We start from the raw sequence: 22,199 nt of genomic DNA on the forward strand, positions 1-22,199 counted from the left end.
GTAGAATTGAATCATTCTGGGTCCTTTCTATATGCTGGACCTCATTTGGTTACAAACAAAAAGTAAATGGAGGACTGCAGTTTCTATTATTTATACCTTAGAGAATACCTTGATAAAATACAAAATGATGTACTCTTGCCTACTTTGGTGTCCAAGGTGTCTTCAGTGGAAATATGTATAAAAATATATACAAAAAGAGAGCTTTCAAGAACCTACTTGATACTCCTTTTCAATCCGACTAAAACACTAAAGCAACCATCAAACTAAAAGTTTTGGAAAAAAAAAAATATTAGAACACGTTGTTAACAGAAGAAAACAGGTTGCAATCTAAAGATCATTTGATTATTACTGTCTGTACTGCTTCTAATTTTTGGTCCTTCCTCAGGGGTGGCACCAGTACAACATTCGAAGCAGGGTCTTACTAGTGACTTCCAGTATATAAGGTTGCTACAAAGTTACTACAGTACTGTCTCCTGTTTCAACACAGTAAATTGATGTTTTTCCACTTTGTTGCAAGGAAGGTTAAAAATTATGTGATATTGACTCCTACATCCTCCTCTTCAAAACAGTAATCTCCCTCTCAAGTTAGGTTATAATTAGCATTCTCGTCTCAGTGGTTTTGTACATGAATTTTCATTTTTTTAGTTGAATGGCACCAGCCATATACTGACTGCACATTTTCTCTAGGTGTTTTTGTAACTATTCTACTGATTTATCGTTAAAAGCAATTTTACCCATTCTTCTGCCTTTAGTAAATTTGCTTGTTTTGCTAGTCAGCCTTAAGTCCACATCATTTGTGTAGCCAATCCTTGACTTAAACCAATTTTAACTTCCAACATTTGAATTTTGCCACAGGTTATTATTATTGCTGTCCTTCTTCTTTGATGCATCGTTTCAAGATACCTAACCAACTTTTATGGCACTTTCCTCTCTTCAACAACAATACCTCCCTTGGTATTCTATCAAATACATTCTTATTTATAAAAGTGCATAATAGAGCTTCCAATTACCTTCCAGCCTCTTTTCCTTTATGTGTTTTATCACAAACACAGCATCAACTACATCTCTCCCTCTACTGAAACAGTTTCTCTGCAATTTCCCCCTACCGTTTCAACACATTTACCATCAAACTTTCTTCAAAGTCATTTGATTGCTTCCTCTACCCAGATTGTCCTTGTTAGTTTCAGTATCCACTCTTCTCCCTCCATACTTACTATAGAGAATGGACCTGTTGCTTTGCCTGCCTTCTTTTTACTGATTACCTTCTTTATTTCTAAAAATTTGTATCTCCATCACCAAGTCCTCCCTCATCCCCGCTTTTTCAAAATCCTCATTTCGCTTCATTTCCTGTTTATAAGAAATCCTTATAATAAGCCCAACCATCTCTGTTTGTCATCATCCTTAGGCAAGACATTATCTTCTTTATCTTTGATGAGGACTGATTGACCCAGCTCTTATCTTTGCTTTTTCCTTGCATTTCATGTTCTGTAAATATCCTTGATTTTCCTTTCATCAATAATTAAGGTGTGCTTCTGAAACTACTACCATGGAGGATTTTATTTTATCATCACACCAAATGTTATCTATACAAAAATGGGAACTCTGGTCAGTTCCCGATAAATTTCCTACTAATGCCCAATCAGATTACTATATATAGTTTGATACTAAAAATACTTCTGTATTGATGATTGCAACATGAGACAGGCTCTCAAAACAATAACAGTATTACTGGTCCCTCTGGTGATATAACCAATACTGTTAGTCCTTCAATTAGGGCTTCTGATCAAGCTGCATTTCTTTAGCAATTAAAATTGTGCAGATCATTCCTGATATATCTCAAACCATAGAATATTTAAGCCCCAAAAAGACTGGAAAAGAATTTTGAGTTACCTTTCACTTTTGGTCATGGCTGTATAACGAAGTTAAGCCTTCTGTTCCTTGAAATGAAAAGTTACGTCAACACAAATAGGTAAACCCTCCTACTTAAGCCACTCTGGTTCAAATGCAACTGACAACATGCATATTTGGAGAAACAGGCGGCTCCTAATCTTTGGAAAAGGAATATATTCAATTTGACATGATACCATCATCCCTAACGAACAGCTATAGCTTAAGTTTAGGCTTTATCTGAAAATTAATACTCTTTATGCAAGACAGCCTTTTTGGATTACTCTAAAAGTCTGCACTTCTCCTCTGCTTATTCCAGAGGCATCTTTTTTGGACGATGTATTTCATAGTAACCAGAGCAACAAGACATAGAGTATGCCTCACTCCTGTTATCCTGAGGCTTAGGTATAGTTTAACCTTTTGGTTCTGTGACATAAATTAACTGAACTGAGGATTATAAATGTTGTTTGGTTAAATGAAAACTAATCCTAGCCACAATTAGCCAAGCTTACTTACAAAAATTACACATAGGGCTTTAGCAAACTTTTACTCTTGGCACTGCTCTAACTGTATGAAAAAGAAAAGAACTTGGTAGGAGTCAAGTCAATAGAAAAATATTTATTCAGATGAAAGTGAAACAAATGGAATGTGCTATGCCTCCCGACAGACTTCTAAGATATTCTTGGGTATCCAAATTTTACAGTTATCGACCAGCCTTTAGTTAAAAAGGCTTCTGTTCCAAAGATATTTTGCTGCACACCAAACATTTTTCTTTGCAAAGAAAAGAAAAATACAATGCTTAATTATATATATACATTTTTTTTTTAAAGTTTCACGAGAATTTTCTTCTCTGTGGCTACTTGCTTTCCACATAACATTGCTATGGGACATGGTAAATTACCATGATTCAAGAATTACTGTACCAAACATATCAAAGCTGTCTAAGCATAAAATGAAGTTCACTTGCGGGACAGATGATTTTTACCTCTAGTTGAATGATGGTGATGGTGGTGATGATGGTGGTGGTGATGAATGGATGAAGCTGTGGGGCCGTTATTGTTGATCTTCTGAGCTTGTTGCTGCCCATGCTGCTGCTGATGTTGCTGTTGTTGCTCTTGCTGCTGCTGTTGAGATGTTGGCTGTTGCTGCTGCAGCTGGTGTTCCTTTGCCTGACTTAGTGTCACGCCATCACTGTATACGCTACTAACCTGGAAAGCCCAAAATGTTTATTGGACACACTGTCACACATAACTAAAGTCTACTCTTTCTAGTGATATTTCTGGAAACAAAGTAAATCAAAAGTATTCATATGAATAAAATTTCTCCTCTGGTAAAGTATAAATCCTTAACCTGAATATCATCATCATTCATAAAATCAATGTGAATGTAATAGCAATGCAACCCCCACCATCCATGAATTTAATTTACAAACAGAAAATATTCATAATAAGGATGAATGATATTGCCAGTTTTAAAGCATAACCTGATTAAAGTATCCCTTAGGAACACTACCATCTAAAATCAAGTTTTGTTACAGAAAACATTTTTCATACTAACCTATTAAGGCCATTTCCCAGTTGTGATATCACACATGATAACAATGAAGTCCAAAAGACAAAAGATGAACTATGCACTTCCATACTTGTGAACCATGACTGGTGGTAGCTATCTAGCTCAATGTATCACACAGATCTCATCTGACACAACAAGAATGAAATGGGTTTCCGACAAGTTAGCATAAAGCCACTGAGCATACAGCAAAAGGACACTAACTTAGCAGTGAATGCATTCCACATTAAGCACTACAAATCAAACCAACACAAATGAGTAAGCAAATGTGTGTGAAAAATAGAGAATGGCATATCTCAATAGTACCAGGAAAACCATTATAATCCTGAGAAGCAGAGCAACATGACTGGCTTCTAAGATACAAAAAGAAATTATGCAACCTTCCCTTTCACGCTAGTGTGACTTGAGATGAGCACGTGCAATGGGCCTTTTCTCCTACTGAGATATTTCAAGTTGGAGTGACTTGAGCCATTCATAAAGTATGGCTATGCAATACATTTATCATATACAAGATTGCAAATGTACACTGACACAGAATCTGTAACAACACACTAACATGTTGCCAACCTACCTACGGCATGATTAACTTAGCCTGACATGGCACGTAGCTAGCTGTTTTCTTGAAAAGGCAAACGCTAAACGGAAGAGTCTTCAGGGAGTGGTCCAAATAAGAGGACCAATACCTCGAGAGGATGATTTGCATTCTGCATGTTTTTTACTGTTTTTCCATGAAGAGGTTTTTACGGTACCTTAGCCTGATTTACAATACAGACTAGAGAAAGGTCTCATTTAAAAGATTGAATTGTCCTTTGAGGCTCCTAAAATGCTGTAAAGGTCTCTTTATAACCACAAGGAGGCACCAATGTCTTTCCCTAAAGTTCAAACACCTGCAAGAGGACAAATCTATTCCTTTTAATCACATAGACTGACAGCTTCTACTGTTAACTCTGGAAGAGGAAATAACCCAGAACAAACCAAAGTCAAAGCACCTCAAGGTTGTCATTAGACCTCAGTGTATGGTTGCTTAAGGAGCTGTTTTTAAGACACTCCTGGGATTATCCACACCACTGACAGAGGGCCTGCATACCAATCCCATTGCAATCAACAGGAAACAATCAATATCATCCCTATGTTTGGAGTTCTTAAGGATTTATTGCATCTCTGTATTATAGTTAATGGTTTGGTCTTGAGAAAATTCTAGTGAATTGCACTGCTGTTATAGAAATTATTAGATCCAACATGTTAAGACTTAACAGTGGTAACACTTCACTTCAAGGATATTCCCAGCCACTGGGTTTGGGTGTGCTAAGCACATCAAAAGCTTGTATTTTGGTGTGAACATATCCAACAAAAAAGCACCCCACAGTAACCAACGGGCCTACCAGACCTTTAAACCCAACAACCACTTTGAAGGCCCTACATTACTGGGCCTGACTGGAACAAACCTTAACACCATTCCTATGCTGTTGGTCTTGAGGCAAAGATATCACTCTCAGTCAACACTGAGATTCAGACTTTGCAATGGTTCATAGTCCAATTCTTTAAAAATTCTTCTTCATTATGAAAATGGTTCATCCCAATGAAGAGCACCTATACCTCCAATGTTCCAACCAGCTTGAGAGAGAGAATGATATGAGAGAGAGCACCAATGGCCAAGCATTGAGATCTGTGGCCCAATGTCATTCAGTGCTGAATTCAGTGCTGAACAGACCTTGACAGTAAAAAGTTTGAAAGGTGAAACAGGAGTAAAACCTTGCAGTTGCACTAGAATCAATTGTTAAGAGAAGGTGGAAAGTAAGATGGAGGAGAATATGAAAGGAGATACAGTAAAAGAAACAAAAGGGGTGTCAGCTAGGGGGCCGAAAGGGCACTGCAAAGAACCAAGTAATGCCTGCAATGCCCCACCCGGTGCACTGATGGCACTACCTTGCTAAGGGGCCAACCCACTTGTGGATTCACAACATCAACTTCAGTTCTAACATCTCTTTCTGCAATTCTATATAAAATTAACTGTTTATTTCTTTTAAGAATTCATCTGTTGGTTCAGAACACAATATTATTCAAACTGCACTATTTTGATTTAAATCCTGCCAACAGAATCTGCTGCTTATTGCCCTCAAGCCAGTCAGTGCCTTTTCTGCACTTGGCATTGAGATCATCACTATTCTCTGTTTCCCTCTACTCTTAACAAATAAAATTGTATGTTAACCCTTTCCTATAACTTTCCCCATTCCTTTGCACCATGATTTGCAAAGAGCTATGATGTGTGCTCATTTCTCTTGAATTCCTTTTCTACTGTTTTGTCTTCTAATTTGATTCAAGGTTCTTTTTTTATATAATATTGTAAATGCACTGTATTACTGCATATTTCCTTTTTATATTCCATACCCTGCTTCCAAATGTTGGTGCAGAACTCCTTTTTGTTTAGTAAAATTCAAAAACCTGATGATTCAAGTCCAAATCATAACACCCATCTATCACAGAACACCTATTTGACATAGAACAATCAACAGGATTTACTGGCTAAACACACTAAAGGATAGCCAATTCCTTTAATGATCAGTTCCTAGGTGACCAAGGCCAACGAGCCCTACTGTTTTCCACCTGGTGACCATCCAAGGTGAAACTGAGGAAATATAAAACTTAATGCCTTAACTTCAATGGATTAATGAGATGGAATCTTTCATATATCTAGGAACAATAACATCTAGTACAGGTTCTCCCAAGCTGCTATGTAGTGACAAGATGAAAAAAAAAGGCAAATGAAAAAATGGGTGGGCTGAATAAGATTTGGAAATCAAATAGACTGAAGTCTGAAATGGCATAGAAATGAAAGATTATTCACAAGCTTAGTACAATCTGCACTGCTATATGGATATGAATCATGGTGTGAATAATTATATATAAAAAATCTGATTTGAAAAAATAAAGCTTTATGGAAAATGTTAGTCCTATGGAAGCAGACAGTTCAAAATTTTACTATAAGGGGAAGAATAGTGGTATATATTAATGTGAACTTGGCTCCTTTTGGCACCATTCAAGTTGGAAGAATCATACCTAATTAAATGAGAACTATGAGAAGGGAGGCTGGAGAGGAGTACAGTATTGTATTAATTTCAATAAACCACAGAAAAGACATGAGCATTGGAGTTTCACAGAGGACCTTTACATCCAGCAGTGTTAGAGGCAACGATGATGATAGTTAACTGAAAAAACTTTCTTCATAAAAAGTTAAGTATACCTTAGTTTTACCAGACCACTGAGCTGATTAACAGCTCTCCTAGGGCTGGCCTGAAGGATTAGACTTATTTTACGTGGCTAAGAACCAATTGCTTACCTAACAATGTGACCTACAGCTTATTGTGGAATATAGCATGCATGGAACTAGTTCCTAGAATATCTGGTTAAAATGAGTATGGCATTGGTGCTCGGGTGAGAAACAGCAAGTGAACGCTGAACACTACTGGCATGTGAACTCCACAGTCAGTCTGTGGGGTATGAACATGGCACTGGAACAAGGCTCCAATGCCACTATAAAGCTTCACCCCCATTTCATACTAATCCCATGACTGGATTAAAAGAGATAGAGCTTGCTTCTTCAAATCAAAAGTTACTGAAAGTAAAGAGACGCCACTGGCGTGTTGTGTACTCTATGGAACCTGAGGAACAATGAAAATGTACATAATTACAATACTATAATACACTGTGATAACATTACTTCAATAGTTGCCTTACACTGTTCAGGCTGAGAAGCCACACCCATCTAGAAACTTTGCCCACTCTTGGGTAGTGCAGGTGATTGGTTCGATATGCTACATTCATGTCCCTATTCATCACATATTTACTAGTTTACAATATTTTTCTGTACAACCATGTTATAATTTACCATTACCACTTTACACATAAGTCAAAGGCTGGACAAAGTTAATCAACTTTCTCTCTTACTACCTTTCACCCAGTTCATCCCTCTCGCTGGCTCATGGCAGAGCTGTTCTCATCTGTCTGTTTCACCCTGTTTCTGTCTAACTGTCAGTACGTTTGTGTCTCTGTGCCACAGAAGAAAATTAAAACAGCAATAAGTAGCAGTGTTAGTAATACTGTACCAAAAAATACTGAACTAATAAATACAGGTACAAGGAATTAACCTTTACAATTTGCTTTTATAATAAATTCTTTTTATAAAAGCAGATTGTAAAGGTTTATTCCTTGTATTTATTAGTTCAGTATTTTTTGGTACAGTGTTACTAATACTGCTACTTAGTGCTGTTTTAATTTTCTTCTGTGGCACAGAGACACAAACGTACAGACAGTTAAGACAGAAACAAGGTGAAATAGACAGATGGGAACAGCACTGCCATGAGCCAGCAAGAGGGATGAACTGGGTTTTACAATAATTATTATAAAACTCATTAGGTTTTTATTTAAAGCATACTTGTGAAATGTGAGCACTGTCTACATGGTTTCAATACGATTTATAATATAGAAATTTTATGATTTACATACACAAAAAAAAAAAAATTTAAAATTTGTAGAGAAAAGCATACTACATATTTGAATGAATGTATGGAATTTAGGAGTGGCCTGCAGCTGGTGTCTGGTAGGCCTTCCAGCACAGTGCACACTTTCTGTCAATATAAACTCAACTTTATTATAAAGTACAATCTCCGTGAACTTTTTACGCAAAAATTAAGTGCTTTTATTTATTTATTGGCATGAAAACTACAGTTATTCCTTTGACTGATGAATGAGAGAGCCATTTGAAATTTTATGCTTTAATTTCTCGTATTATAGAACAGATCTGATTATGAACTGAGAACATGCTTGGTGGAAACAGATGAACAGCTACTAAAAACATTACATAATGAACCAGTCAGCTACCCTGGTTATGTAAGAGTGGCAGAGTTTCTAGGTGAAGGTTGTGGCTTCTTGGCCTTTGGCCTTAGGGCTTTAAGGTGACTAGTTACTGACACAGCATGTGCCACATATCCACAAGTGGTTGACACATAGGATGGGTGTCAAGATAAGGGGAAACCTGTTCAAAAATATATTACTGGACTGAGAAGGGAATTATGGACTTTTGAAAAGTCATGAAAGATTAAGACCTTGTCTACCCATTCACGTCTCACCACAGAGTCATGCACTATCTGTCTGTCTTTACTAACACAAAGGGGCAACATTTCTCTCAAAAAGCATTAAATTTCACAACAACATGGCAGCTGTTGTACCCAAAATGTCCAATTAAGATTCACTATGCTCATAGGAAAGGGTTCATAAATCAACATCAAAATAATTCCAGAACAAGACCACCCCTCATATATATATTCTTTTAACATACTGAACTATAACAATACAGACTCTCTGTATGCCATTACTTTTATTATTATTAATCAGCTTAATCCACAGCCAGGTTGCTGTTTTCAATAAGCCTTTTCCATGTTTATATATACAGTACTCCGTTCATTTATTCCTTTGTCTCTCCATCTTCTCTTAGGCCTTTCCCTCCAGGTTCCTAGCATTTCCATTTCAAATGTCTCTCCTGAAACACCAAACTTATCATCTCCCCTTCTCATTAGGTCCCCAAACCTTCTATCAATCCAACACTTGGGCTTTCAATGACTAGCTGATCCCCTGATGTATTCATATCTTATCTAACTCTCCTCACCACTCCACACATCCACCTACACAACCTTATTTCTACCATGTCTCAATATGTTCTACAGTCTTCACTGGTGCCACCAGCCCATTAACATACCCGGTTTTACCACAATCCTACTAGGGACTGCTGTGCAGTATGCATGATACCCTCATCCAATTATTCCTTCTAAACTGAATTCAACAATTAACCTCTTTATCCATATCACCCAATGACTCTATTGTCAATGCCGGACACTGAACATCCACTTGATAATCAATTTTCCCATCTTAATTGTAGCTTGCTGGCAACCAATCATTCCATTTTTCATATATCCAATCTTTGTTCTACCTGCTTCATCCCTAGTTCCTGCAATCAAAATGTCATCAGCATGGAACTATACACAATGAGGGTTCCTTCCTTATATCCTCAGTCATTACATCCAGAATGATACTGAACAAGAAGGGACCAGAACTGAGCCATGGTGCAGTCCCGCCTTGATCTGGAAGCTGTTGGTCATCAATACAGTACTTCTCAGAGTGATCATTATATTTCTACATATTTCACTTCCTGCCATATATTTTCAGGTGCCTCCTACTTTACCAACTTCTCTACAATCTGTGTCTAGGTACTCTATCAGCTTGCCTTTTCCTAGGTTGATAAGAAAAGCCATCTTCTCCTCTATGTATCTTTTTATTACCTCTGTTGTACCAATCCCTTTCATAAAGCTTAGTTCCTGTCTCCCAATCTACACTGCCTGTCTCAGTCTTGGATCTATAATTCTTTCAATTTCAGTATTTTAAGTATTTTCAAGGTAAGGGTTATTAAACTCTTGGTAGTGGCATGCATCCTTTGGCATGCAATAATGGCATAAGAGAACTAATGGTACACATCATATAACAATCCTTATTTCGCACCATGATATTTGAACAAATTACAATCAAATAACTTGAATTGGCCATAAATGACACTTGGGCAACTCTTATGGCAACACTAACACCTAAGCTAAGTGACATGGGGAATAAGAAGCCACCTATGAGATTTCATGGAGGGAGGGTACTGCATCTCCCTGTCATAATGCAGCTCATATATATATGTCCATAAAAACACACACAGAATGTTGCTATTTTTTGTTCTTATTTTTTATGATATATAACGTGTAATTATCATTTTGGATTATCAATACACAATAATACTAAAAATAACAATTAAAACTTGCTAAAATTAGCTGGTATTTTTATGAATGTCTCTGAAAACAGGCCCCGTGCAAAGCTAGAAATATTCACTTTCAACTTCTTGTGGCAGGTATAGAAAATTTTGAGTTTTTTTTTATACCATGAGCATTTGCATATCTTTCCAATGATTTTTTTTTACTGGCTGACCTTGAAGTTTGCCCCGGGTCATGGGGTTTTATTAATGTATACTTAGGCTGGCCTATGAGAGTTAATCTAATTCCTCCATAGTTCTCAAAACTTTGCTCATCTCGTTTCAAATATTTTTGGGGTCTGGGCCATGGATGTTACTAATGACCCACCATTTTTATGGTACAAAAGCTATAAATTCCATAGTTACAACAGAATAAAACACTTTTTTCCTGGAAAAAATATTGAGAACATCATTACTTTACAAATTAATTGGTTATGCAACACAATCACATTTGTAAGCTTTTATACAACTTGCACCAAAGGACTTGTCATTAAAGAAAGGGAAAATCAGAGGAATGTAAAGTTAAAGCAGCTGGATAGCTAGCCACGAAGAGATCAAAGGGAATGAATGAAATGTAAAAGGCAGAAAGCAATGCAGCTGAGGCTGAAAAGATGATGCAAAAAACTTGAATACCAAGGGACACTGGAATGGTTAAACCCTGTATTGGAAGAAGACTTATAGTTAAAATAACCATAAATGAATAAAGAGGGAAATAAGCCCAAGAATAAGGACAAAGAAAATTTAAGTTTAAAAATAAGCAAAGTGTTCCTGAATACAACTAAGTACCCCTTACTGAGAGGAAATTTCAACTCACAAGCGTGGAATTCCATGTTAAAATAGGCCACAGCAGCAATCTTGTTTGAGATCATTGGTTATATACTGTAATCAACCAACAAAAAGCCACTATAAAATGTTGCATCTGTGAAGACCTAAACACAAACACCAAAAGTAAGAAGGCAGAATAAGCCTTTATTGACATTCCTAATTGGGACAAAGTGACCAATATGAAACTTTACCAATGCTATTTACCATGTTCACCAACTGACACCCTATTAAGCAAGAAAACTGCTTGCAAATATGAGACCTATTCCTCAAACCAGAACTACACAACTGCAATGACCTTTAGCACTGGTGAGGAAAATGGCCACAGACTTGACATGTGCAACAAAAATTATACTACCATATTAACATACATTAAAACAAATCTCTTACATAGTTACCACTCCAAAACCATCTAATAAACAAAACATAATAGAGAAGCCATGATAATAGTTATTCACTTAGGGTGAGTAACATTTTAGGAAGCAAGAAATCAAACACGACTTAAAAGTCAGAAACGATAACATTTACATTCTGTGTACCTCATTACACCTACCATTCCACTGATAAACATTCTACACAAACCAACACTTTAACTGCAAACAGTTAAGTTTGTCAATGTATTTCAGCTTAGCTCAACTTGTCCAAATAAAACTCACCTTTCTATTAAGCTCAAATTCCTCTAGATAAAACTCTTCTAATTTACATTACCTTTTGTGCCAAGTTTTTCAAGACAATAGTCTCCTGTAGCAAGTACATCAAATCTAAGTAACTGACCTGGTGAGAGAGATGTTTAGCAGGTAATGTGTGTTGGGGGGCAGCAGTGGAAGCTGAGGTCAATGCATAGCCAGGCTCTGTGCCGGCATAATCCGAGGTGGTCTGGTCCAACTTTCGCTTCCTCTGTAGACAGTGTCCAGTGGTAGCAGGGGCATGCAAGACTGCGCTGGGCTCACCTCCTCCCGCCGGAGAGATGAACATGTCATGCATTCCCTGTAACACACCAACACAAAAACACACACATTAATGCCCAAAAAGACACACCACAACACAAGTTATTAACCCACAGAGCTGTGTTAGTAAACTTTACATGGCATTAGTTATCATTAGAGGATCATTACAACAATCATTGGTATATATTACACAAACAAAAAATTTATTAGGCCATACTCTTCTTCTTGATAAATATCAAAGAAGTCCACTCATGAAATTTAGAAAAACAGTAATAATAAAGATGGCAACAAATTTAACTGTTTTTCAATTTCCCTGGAAAAGGATAAAATACTCACAGGCAAAAAAGGAAAAATGTAAAGCTATACAAAATGGGAGGGTGAAAGACTGACAAGAAAATTTTTTATACTTTCAAGTTCATTTTTGCAATTCTAAATCATTTTCCAATAAGTAGAAAATCTTTGTGACCTACAGTCACCACTTAGTCTTTTCTCTGAAGTAAATCTTATGGCAATCAAAACTAATCACCAATGTTTGTTGTAATAACTGTCTCACAAAACTTAAAACATTTGAGAAAATGTAAGAAAACTTGTAAATAAGCCAAAAACACAATCCTGGATACAATGCTTTTTCTACACAACATACACCTTGCTAATTAAAGGCCTTGACAAATCAACCAAATGAACCTGAATCACAAAAGTACATGAACACCAATAATTTAAAAATCATTCAAGAATGGTAAACTACATACCAAACATTTACCGTATATAAAATCTGATACTGACGTGTGAAGTTTAACCCTCTAAATATGTCAAAATTAATCTACACCAGCCCACCAAACTTCAAAAAATAATACACATGTATGTTGAGCATTAAAACACTGATGTTGAAAATAAGAAACCTGAAGTAATTTGTTTACTGGTCTGTCATAAAAAATAAAATAAAACAGTAATCCTATGATACTTTTTCAAATACAGCTAGAACTACAATTAGTTCTGATTACACCAATTTTTCTACAACAGCTTCTCTACCATCTTGTATGAAATTACAAATAAAACAAGCCACATGTGACATGTAGGGGTTTGAAAAAATGATATATTAACTGGTACTAAAATGGGTACTTGAAGAGTAACATTTGCACATGTGAGTGTTGAGTAATGGATCAATATGCACCAAATTATATGCGTCTTTCAATATAATGAGCATTAACTACACTTGAAGATAGTGCTCTAAGTAACTTGGAGATAGTGCTGTAAGTATACGTGTAGACATGTACCATTAAACATAGTCTCAGAGAAAATGGACAACGCAACAGCAAACTGAAGGGGACTGATGAGAGTTTCAGAGGTAATGAATGAATGTTCTGTACATGACATTAGGGTGAAGAGGGAGAGAGAAAATTTACAGTAAAATGCAGTAAAATTCAAAGAAATGTAGAACCTGAATATGTGAGTGAAATTACAGTCTCTCATGAGAGGAAATGTCATGAAACAATCACATTCAGAGGTAGTTCAGCAGAAAGTGAGAAAAAGAGGACATAAATTAACTGTACATCAGCAAAACACTTACAATCACCATCATTAATATTTCAACTTCAACTGTTCTTTTATGGGGTTTGACATGCAATGAGTTCTCTCCACTTTCCTGAATTCCTGTTAGGTTTAGAACGTCATCTGTTCATTTTTTCCTTAATTTCCTATGCCTTCCAGAAAGGCTTGGTCCTGGTATTTCCACATCTATTGCCTTTCTGACCAGCTGTTCCTTCCATCTCGTAACATGTTCAAACCACCTCAATCTAAATCTGCAGTACATTTTCTCCACACAACCCAACAACAAATCTTAATATTCTATGGTCAAGCCTTTTCAAAGTCTCCATTATCCTTATCAGTGCCTGTTTCTGTCGCACATAGTAGAACCCTATGTTTCCATAAAGATTCTTTGCTCTATCTCCTAAATAGATTTATCTATTTACCAATAGCCTAGTTCTTCTGGTTCTCAGCTCCTGCCTCAGTCAAGTGCCACCTACCCCATTAAAAAAAAAATAATAAAAATAAATAAATTATCATCACAACAGCTTTCTCAGTTCCCCCTCTCTCCCCTATTTCTGCTTGTAAGATATATCAAGCATCAAAAATCTTTTCCTCCAAGTATAATTTGTAAACATGACCACCACTGCGTGAAGCCATCAGTTACAGTCAGTACCTACAGTACATTGTACAGAGTTTGCCAACAACCCTTCCAAAAACAACCAGATAGTCACTTTCTTGAGCTTTTTGGACTAAACAGGGGAAAACTATTAAAGCCTTTCAGAGAGTCTAATGTAATCTTAGAGGCCCATATATGATACCTGATTCATTTCCTTTGACTATTTAAAACCCCAATATATGACAATGATTCATTTCCCTTGACTATTTAAAACAAGTTCCAAAACCTTAACTACTTGGTCAAATCTATCGTTAATTCCAAGGCAGTCAGGTAACTCAGCTATATATGATTCAATCTTATGGATTCTAACATATCAATAATCTTTAAATTAGAAAGCACTATGTTCAAGGAATTTATATAAATAGCATCACATTCAAGGAATTTAGACCTCTTCTATGAGAGCAATCTTCTTGGAGAAGGATTGTGGGCATAAGGAAATTCTAGGTAAGATCCAAGGTGAGATATGAGGATGCTAAACTTCCTGGATTGATTTTCTGTCACTTAAGACAGTCATAGGTCACCATCGTATTTCAGAAAGAAATATGAACATTTGCAGTGATCAGAAGGTAGGGTAAATGAGCTGGCACAAAATACATCAGTAGTGATGCACAGAAATAAGATTTCTGGTGGAATGACAATATACACAAGACAAATTAGAGAGGGCATACTGGTCACGGACGAACATGTGGCGGATGGCAAATGAATTTTTAAAAAATGAAACTTAAGATGATCTTAGAAAGGGTCATGAATGTGTTTTTTGATGAGCTGAAGAAGAAAAGCAAGAATTTTGTTGAAGATGCAGTGATAGTGATAGAAGTGCTGCAGTTACAGGGAGGGGGACCACCATAGAAGATACCTAAACGGCAACATAAGAATGAACAGAGCAGGTTTAGAAGTTTTATGGTCAGCTTAAAGCTTAGAAGCAACAAGTAAGGTGAGAGAAGCAGTACTAGGATTCTGCCAATGCTACAGAGTGAACTTGCATACCATAATGTTTAAGAAGACAAGAGAGAAGCTGATAGCAGCCACAACAAACATTAACCTTATGATGAAGAAAAGTATGGGCAGCATCAAAGCCAAAGACTGCACCATTATACTGGGCAAGGCTTGCTTAACACAACATAGATTGCAGAAAGCTAAACTGCAGGTCTATGGTGGTCCCAGGAGATCCCAAAGTTCCTTCTAGTTAATGAAAGGTTAATCTGCCAATGATTGAAGGATGGTACATTTATACACCAGTAAGGCATATCCAGGTCACCACTGAAACTCATGGGGATGTTAACAGCTCTCAACCCAAAGCCCTCTTCAAGGTATGGGTTATGTGATAGACTGGAATCCCATCTGCTCAGGGCTATACACTCCCTCAGCCGAGATGTCAAAGGGGACTGCCAATAATTATCATCTATCTAGAGTCCTGGATTCATTATTCCTACCAGCTTGAAATTCTCACCTCTTCAAGAATGATCTTCAGAATGATTTATGAATTATTAAATTTGTGCTATAATACCAACAACTGGGGCATCTTCAGGCATACAGTGCCTAAGATAATGAAGAGAGTAAGAATGGTTGGATGAAGGAGTGAGATCCAGAAAATTAATGAAACTGGGAAATAATCCTAGAGTTGCACCTAGTAAGATATAAAGAAAAAAGTTAAAACATGGGTGCAGCTTTGGGCTGAAGGGACACTGGTAGCACTTCCCTCTATGAACTGCATATTTGAAGGACACTAACCAAATGGAGAGGAATAACAGCATCTCCTTCCCATAGCCTTCTTTCAACATCAAAAAAAGCTCTTCATCTGCAGAAAATGGAATGTCACTTGACATCTTCCAACAACAGTCTCATCTAGAATTTGTTCTATTTTGGTTGAATGAGTTCTTCATTCCCTGTCTACCTTCCACTTTTGGATGCCTTCTCCTTTGCCATGATGAGACAAAATACACTTGAATCAACTCATTTCACAGAGCATGTATGATCACAAGAACCTGTATTATCACAGAATTAAAAATCTGCTTCTACTAGACCATCCTTAGTAGCATTTCTGAAAGATATACGTAATTGTTTCACCTTGAAAAGAAACTCATTTTACTTTTGACCTGTTGAAAAAGTAGGACAGAATGCAATGTTCCACCAACAGCTCTATCAAGACCATTGTCTTTCAAGACTTAACCAGAAGGGGAAAATAACAAAAGCTTGATCATCATCATTTCCTTCTGATCCTGGGCTCCCCCAGGATGGCTGACATCAAGATAACGTCTCCATGCTAAAGAAAAGGAGCAGAAGACAGTACCATAAAGATTGCTAGGTTTTCTTATTGTAAAGTCAGAGAAATTAAGTGATTCATGAATTTTTTTAGCCATGTTTTCTCATGAAACTATGGCTACTAAGCTCATATTTGTCCCACATCACCTTCAACCACAAAGCAGACTAAGATCTCATCATGTCTCCAGTAACAGCCTTTACAATTAGGGAAAAGGGAATATAAGGGAATACAAGCCCTTAATTTAGCAGAGGGGATTCCCAATAATACCTGAACAAATGTGACTTGTACACTTAAGGAGGAAAAATCAACCCAGGAAAATTAAAACTCTACTGTTGTGTTGTACTTATAGCATACCTTTTTACCAACAACAATAATGAAGTATAAGCAATTAAAAGATAACTTTCTAATCCTAAACCAAAATATTCATTAAACACACTTGTACATTACTGATCAACTCCCATATAGTGTGCACCATGTCAAAAAGAGACCAGCGACCTTCTCTCTTACCTAAATAACATGTATTAAAAGTATTCATAATAATTATTGCACCTAAATGGTTATCAAACCAACTGGAAATGGAACAATAGCTCCATTAAAAAATATCATATCAAACAGAAAGACTGAGGTAGGTAATACATGGAGTCCCTCTGTTAGCAAAAATTGGGCAGCATAATAATGAATAGGAAGATCCTGATGGAAGGGATATTAACCCAAGAGAATGAAGCTCCTAGTCAAGAATTACTATCCCTAAACTATCTGGTAACACTTTACTTATGTGAATTAGCCATTATGCTGTATTAGTTTGTCAACCATATGAGCAAACTTCCACTGTCTTACCTAAGATTGGTTTCTTAACTAATACACTACATTTTCATCCTTAACATAGCCTTACCCTATGACTATTGGTAAAAAACACCTGAATTATCACAGTTCAGTGTCAGTGTCAAAAACTGCTCATCAGGATATTGTTTTAATGCTTACAAATTCAAAATTTGAAGTGCTTCATTTTAACATAGAGGTTTTACAATGCCATAATAAAACACACTTTAAATACAAGTACAAGATAACTACAAAACCAAACCACAGCATTAGTCTGTCATATTATTTGTATGAGGGTTGAGAATTAATGAAAACTTGAAAATGCAATTCAACAGGAAAAAACCCAGCTAATTAGTTGTAGCACATCAACCCAAAAATACACTGAAATGGCTCACCTCATGATGTAGCAGTCTGCTTTCCTCTACACCTACCAAAAAGCAAGAAGGCTGGCAATGACTTCTTCATATAATTATGCTGCACCTACCATTCACTTGAATAATGATCTTTGTATAACAAAAGTACTGTACCTCCATGGCTCCTGTCCTGTTGTGTACTCCATTGTGTAACCAAGTACACCCAAAGGATCAAAGAATAAAGCAACTTCCCCGGTTTGGAACCTGACCTCCGACACCAAAAATTAAAATGCAATGCAGTGTTGCAAACGGCAAAATCAGTTTATCAGAAAATTCTTAAAGAAAATCTCCAGCAATCAAACATGAGAGGTTGTAACAAAGGAGAACTGAAAAGTATGAAAAATCTCAAGCACACTACTGCGTCACATACCCAATCATATAGGAAAGACTCAAGTTTCTACATACATGACTTATAAGAACTCAATTTTATTTTACTATGCAATCAAATAATTTTACTTTAATAGGTGCAAACAATTTTTCCAAAATATAAAACCTTAACTGGAGTTTTATTCTACTGATTAAGCCTATAAATAAAAACTGATTTTGTCTGGTCTTCAAGTGCCTTCTTTGACACTAACCTGTCCTACAACAATATTCTACTCCACTACACTCAAATAGATTTCCTCTACAAACATGAAACTGAAGTCAAGTACTGATTTGCACACAGTATAATATATACATCAACAGTTTCACTCCCTGATGAAATCAAACTCTTTCTAACTGTAGTTTTATTAATTATATATGTTCCTGATTACATTTGAGAAAAAAAAAAAAAAAAAAAAAAAAAAAAAAAAAAGGCTCCATGGCCACATCAAAAGCAGTAAGAATAGTAAGCTGATTGTGATACAATTTGATATTAACCACAAAAGTAGTGTCTTAAGGGACAACTGCGCCAATAAAATTATTAACCGCAAGTCAAGGAATTTTCTTAATAGAAAACACTGTTCTACTATAAAGTTACTATACTGAATATTCCATAATGTCCCTTTTTCTATATCAACTATTATTGCAAGGTATTCCGGATCAAAGCAGAAGCTATGTTTCAAAATATTAACATTTTACATCAATTTAGCTCAATGGTAACAACAATTTCCTTGTCTGGTTCTGATTTATGCATTTCAATCCTACTGATACAGATGTCACACCAAATAATTCCATGAGATACTGTTTTCTGCACAAATTTCACAACTGTTTATGAACTAATAATACTATTCCCCAATCTCACGTATGTGTGTTTTTACTGGGGAAGCACAAACGGCTTGGCAAATAGAAATCCCTTACAGTTAAGATACAATTTGCAATTTAATCAATAGTATCAGTTACTGATGTAAAACAACCAATTTTAACAATTCCCCAGTTTTACATTTAGACAGAAAAAATCTTATTGAAAGAAATGATGTTGGATTTGACTTCAGAACTGAATACTGTACAAGGTAACAGCCCAAGGTAAAATTATGCCCTGTATCACGCTCAATGACCAGTAGCTCATCTTGGCTCATCTTATTACAGGCTGAACCACGATAGCTGAATATAGTGAGACATACAATTCTGATTCCATACTGTATATCTAATCTCAGCTGGGTTATGACAAAGAATACACTGTGATAGAAAGCATCTGAAATCAGTTCTTTTATTGTAGTGGAACTGGCTGATTTGGAACATGCCCTCTTTTGAGTCTGTACAAAATTCTATAACACTGATACCTTAACATACTTAGCTTAAGGGGCGCGTTGATTTTTGCCAATGCCTTAGGGGCCCATTGTGCAGTAGGTGAGCACTGGTACTTTATGATTGACAGGATTTACTTCAAAATTTTTACCACTTATTAAACAACTAGTACTGAAAATACCTGCAAAAGGAAATCACAAATTTTGATCTCTAAGTTTAAATTTTGCAGTTGAAAACAAAATTATATCATTTTACACACACACACACATACACAAATTTGCATTTAAAAACAGTTTTCCTTATGTGAGACCAAAGATATATAGTTATACTACGTGATGTGAAAGTTTCATTCAATTTTGTTGTCTTCTTCAAGGTATGTAAGTTTACTTTTTCAAATACAGTATAGGTTTTGGGGAGAGAGAGAAAAAATTTTTTTTTTGCTTATTTTGTAAAAACTATGAAACTCTGATAGATAGAAAGCTGACTTCTGCAGTAAAAATATTTCTTCCTATAACAAACATCCCCTAAAATTTACAAAATGATCAGATGAAAAGAAATGTGCTCCTTGCTTGGTTTCCTCTTGGGTGATTGATATTTGTGACATCTCCAATGGAGACTCTTGCCTTTTATTTTGATTTCTTTGACTTTTCATATATAGTTTATATATATTCCTCTTATAATACATCCCTTCTTTGCTCCTATTATGAAAAAAATTGAACTCAGGAATGAGCTAAAAAAAAAAAGGGGGGTGTGGCATGACTCACAAAGTACACAGTGGCACCATGCGACGCACCCAAAGGAAAGGATGCAATATACTTACATTTCTTTTTTATTCATGTATAGAAACCCTGTATAAATATCCTGAGGAAAAACAACATATTCATTCTATTTTTATCATTTGTCAAACAAAATGAATCGATTTGTAAAGCGAATTTTGTTTAAGTGAATGGTGATAAAGAAAATTGCTATTCTTTCACATATGTCCATATATTTGTATAAAACAAGTTGACTTACAGATCATGGTTATTTTACTGGAAAAATAAGTTAAGATATACAAACTGTGAAAATAAGTCAATACAAAACATTATATGCAATTTATTTGGCACAGTATGGTGACTCTTTGACGAGTGCCAAGAGGAATGGGAAATTTAGGCAAGTTACTCTTATCTTACGCTTCCTCGAGGCTAGAACTATAAAAATCAGAGACTAGGAGGAGGAGGAGGAGGAGGGAGGAGGAGGGAGGAGGAGGGGAGGAGGAGGAGGAGGGAGGGGAGGAGGAGGGAGGAGGGAGGGAGGAGGAGGAGGAGGAGGAGGAGGAGGAGGAGGAGGAGGAGGAGGAGGAGGAGGAGGAGGAGGAGGAGGAGGAGGAGGAGGAGGAGGAGGAGGAGGAGGAGGAGGAGGAGGAGGAGGAGGAGGAGGAGGAGGAGGAGGAGGAGGAGGAGGAGGAGGAGGAGGAGGAGGAGGAGGAGGAGGAGGAGGAGGGTGTAATGTTTAAACAAATTCCATAAAAATAAAATACTTGGGGACAAAAAACAGTGAGAGGAGGAGGAGGAGGATGATTCAACAAATCATAGGGAAATTGTAATGTTTAAACAAATTTCCTAAGAATAAAATACTTTGGGGCAAAAAACAGTAGCAACCTTTGGCCCTGAAGAATGTCAACTCAAGCACTGTATAGCAGACGCAAGCTATAGACAAGAGCAATTAACACAATTAAGAGTACAGTACAAACTATCCTTGAACTAAAATGACCTACCAGTAGAGGACATTAGACAACACCACTGTTCTATAAGGTACAGTATATTGTACAAAAGTAAAAATACAAGCCCATACTATGATGACATTACAGTACAGTATAGAACAAAAGTTACATAAAACAACCTCTTACCTTGCCAGGATATGGCAGCAGACAGATTTTCCCAATAAAGAAAATGAGATGCAAGCATAAATAAAAGCCTGCTGCTTGAGGGGACAGTTCAACAATCACAGCATAAAACACCCAAAACCTACCGAAAAGAATCAAATTATACCCACAAGGAGGAATCAAAACAAAATTGCTCAAACTCTTTCATTTACAAAACTTTCATATACTGTGCAAAAGATGAAATAAGTTTCAGCAGTTATACTTATTTCCCCACCCTCCAAAGAATTTTTTTGTTAAACTTAAATATATTTCAATCTACTGTACAGTACTTAATTTAAGGATAACTCACTCAGACACACTTTTAGAACAAATGAGTAAACCTCACCTTCAACCTTCTAAAAACGAGTAGCAGATAAAAGTTCATTAATCATAAAAAGAAAACTATGGTACTTGCCAGATGAATGCATTCTTGCAACATGCCATATAAGAACAACAAAAAAGGGCCAAATTAATGTTATTTCTGCATATATGAAATCTAACGTAGTATTGTACAGACACAGGTGACACCTACACTGTACAGTCAAAAAACTTACCTTTTAGGATTTAAAGGGGTCTGCATCATATACTAGCGGTAATCATATAACTTACTGACAATGCAATTCCTGAAGGTTGAAATATAGATAGTGTATACTGTAGATACATGCACACACACACACATTTTTTTTTTTGTTCTTAGGTAGTATATTGGCTATGGGCAAGGCACCAACTGCCCATGTAGATACTACCACTAGAAAGATTCAAGTCCCTTCTAAGACTCGCCCTCTCTGGTCACAGACTTTTCTATGCCTACATCAACTCTGAATAGTGTGGTATACTGTAATCACTACACATCTTCCACTGTTGACA

At 36.4% G+C, this 22,199-nt stretch overlaps 1 protein-coding gene across 5 annotated transcripts in view; it reads right to left on the reverse strand.

The window, feature by feature from the left end:
* Hipk (Homeodomain interacting protein kinase) overlaps positions 1 to 22,199 on the reverse strand; it is a 93,798-nt gene that overhangs the window by 60,369 nt on the left and 11,230 nt on the right. For 3 of the 5 annotated variants that reach the window (XM_067127206.1, XM_067127204.1, XM_067127205.1), the window contains exons 2-3: positions 11,891 to 12,103; positions 2,873 to 3,095 (exon numbers count right to left, since the gene is read on the reverse strand). In XM_067127206.1, coding sequence (XP_066983307.1) covers positions 2,873 to 3,095; positions 11,891 to 12,100 — 433 coding nt within the window. In that variant the 5' untranslated portion in view covers positions 12,101 to 12,103. Of the gene's footprint in view, positions 1 to 2,872; positions 3,096 to 11,890; positions 12,104 to 21,317; positions 21,436 to 22,199 lie in introns of all 5 variants that reach the window. The other 2 variants (XM_067127203.1, XM_067127202.1) reach the window with 1 other exon arrangement.

Source organism: Macrobrachium rosenbergii, chromosome 25, assembly GCF_040412425.1.
Source record: "Macrobrachium rosenbergii isolate ZJJX-2024 chromosome 25, ASM4041242v1, whole genome shotgun sequence".
NCBI classification, from domain to species: Eukaryota; Metazoa; Arthropoda; class Malacostraca; order Decapoda; family Palaemonidae; genus Macrobrachium; species Macrobrachium rosenbergii.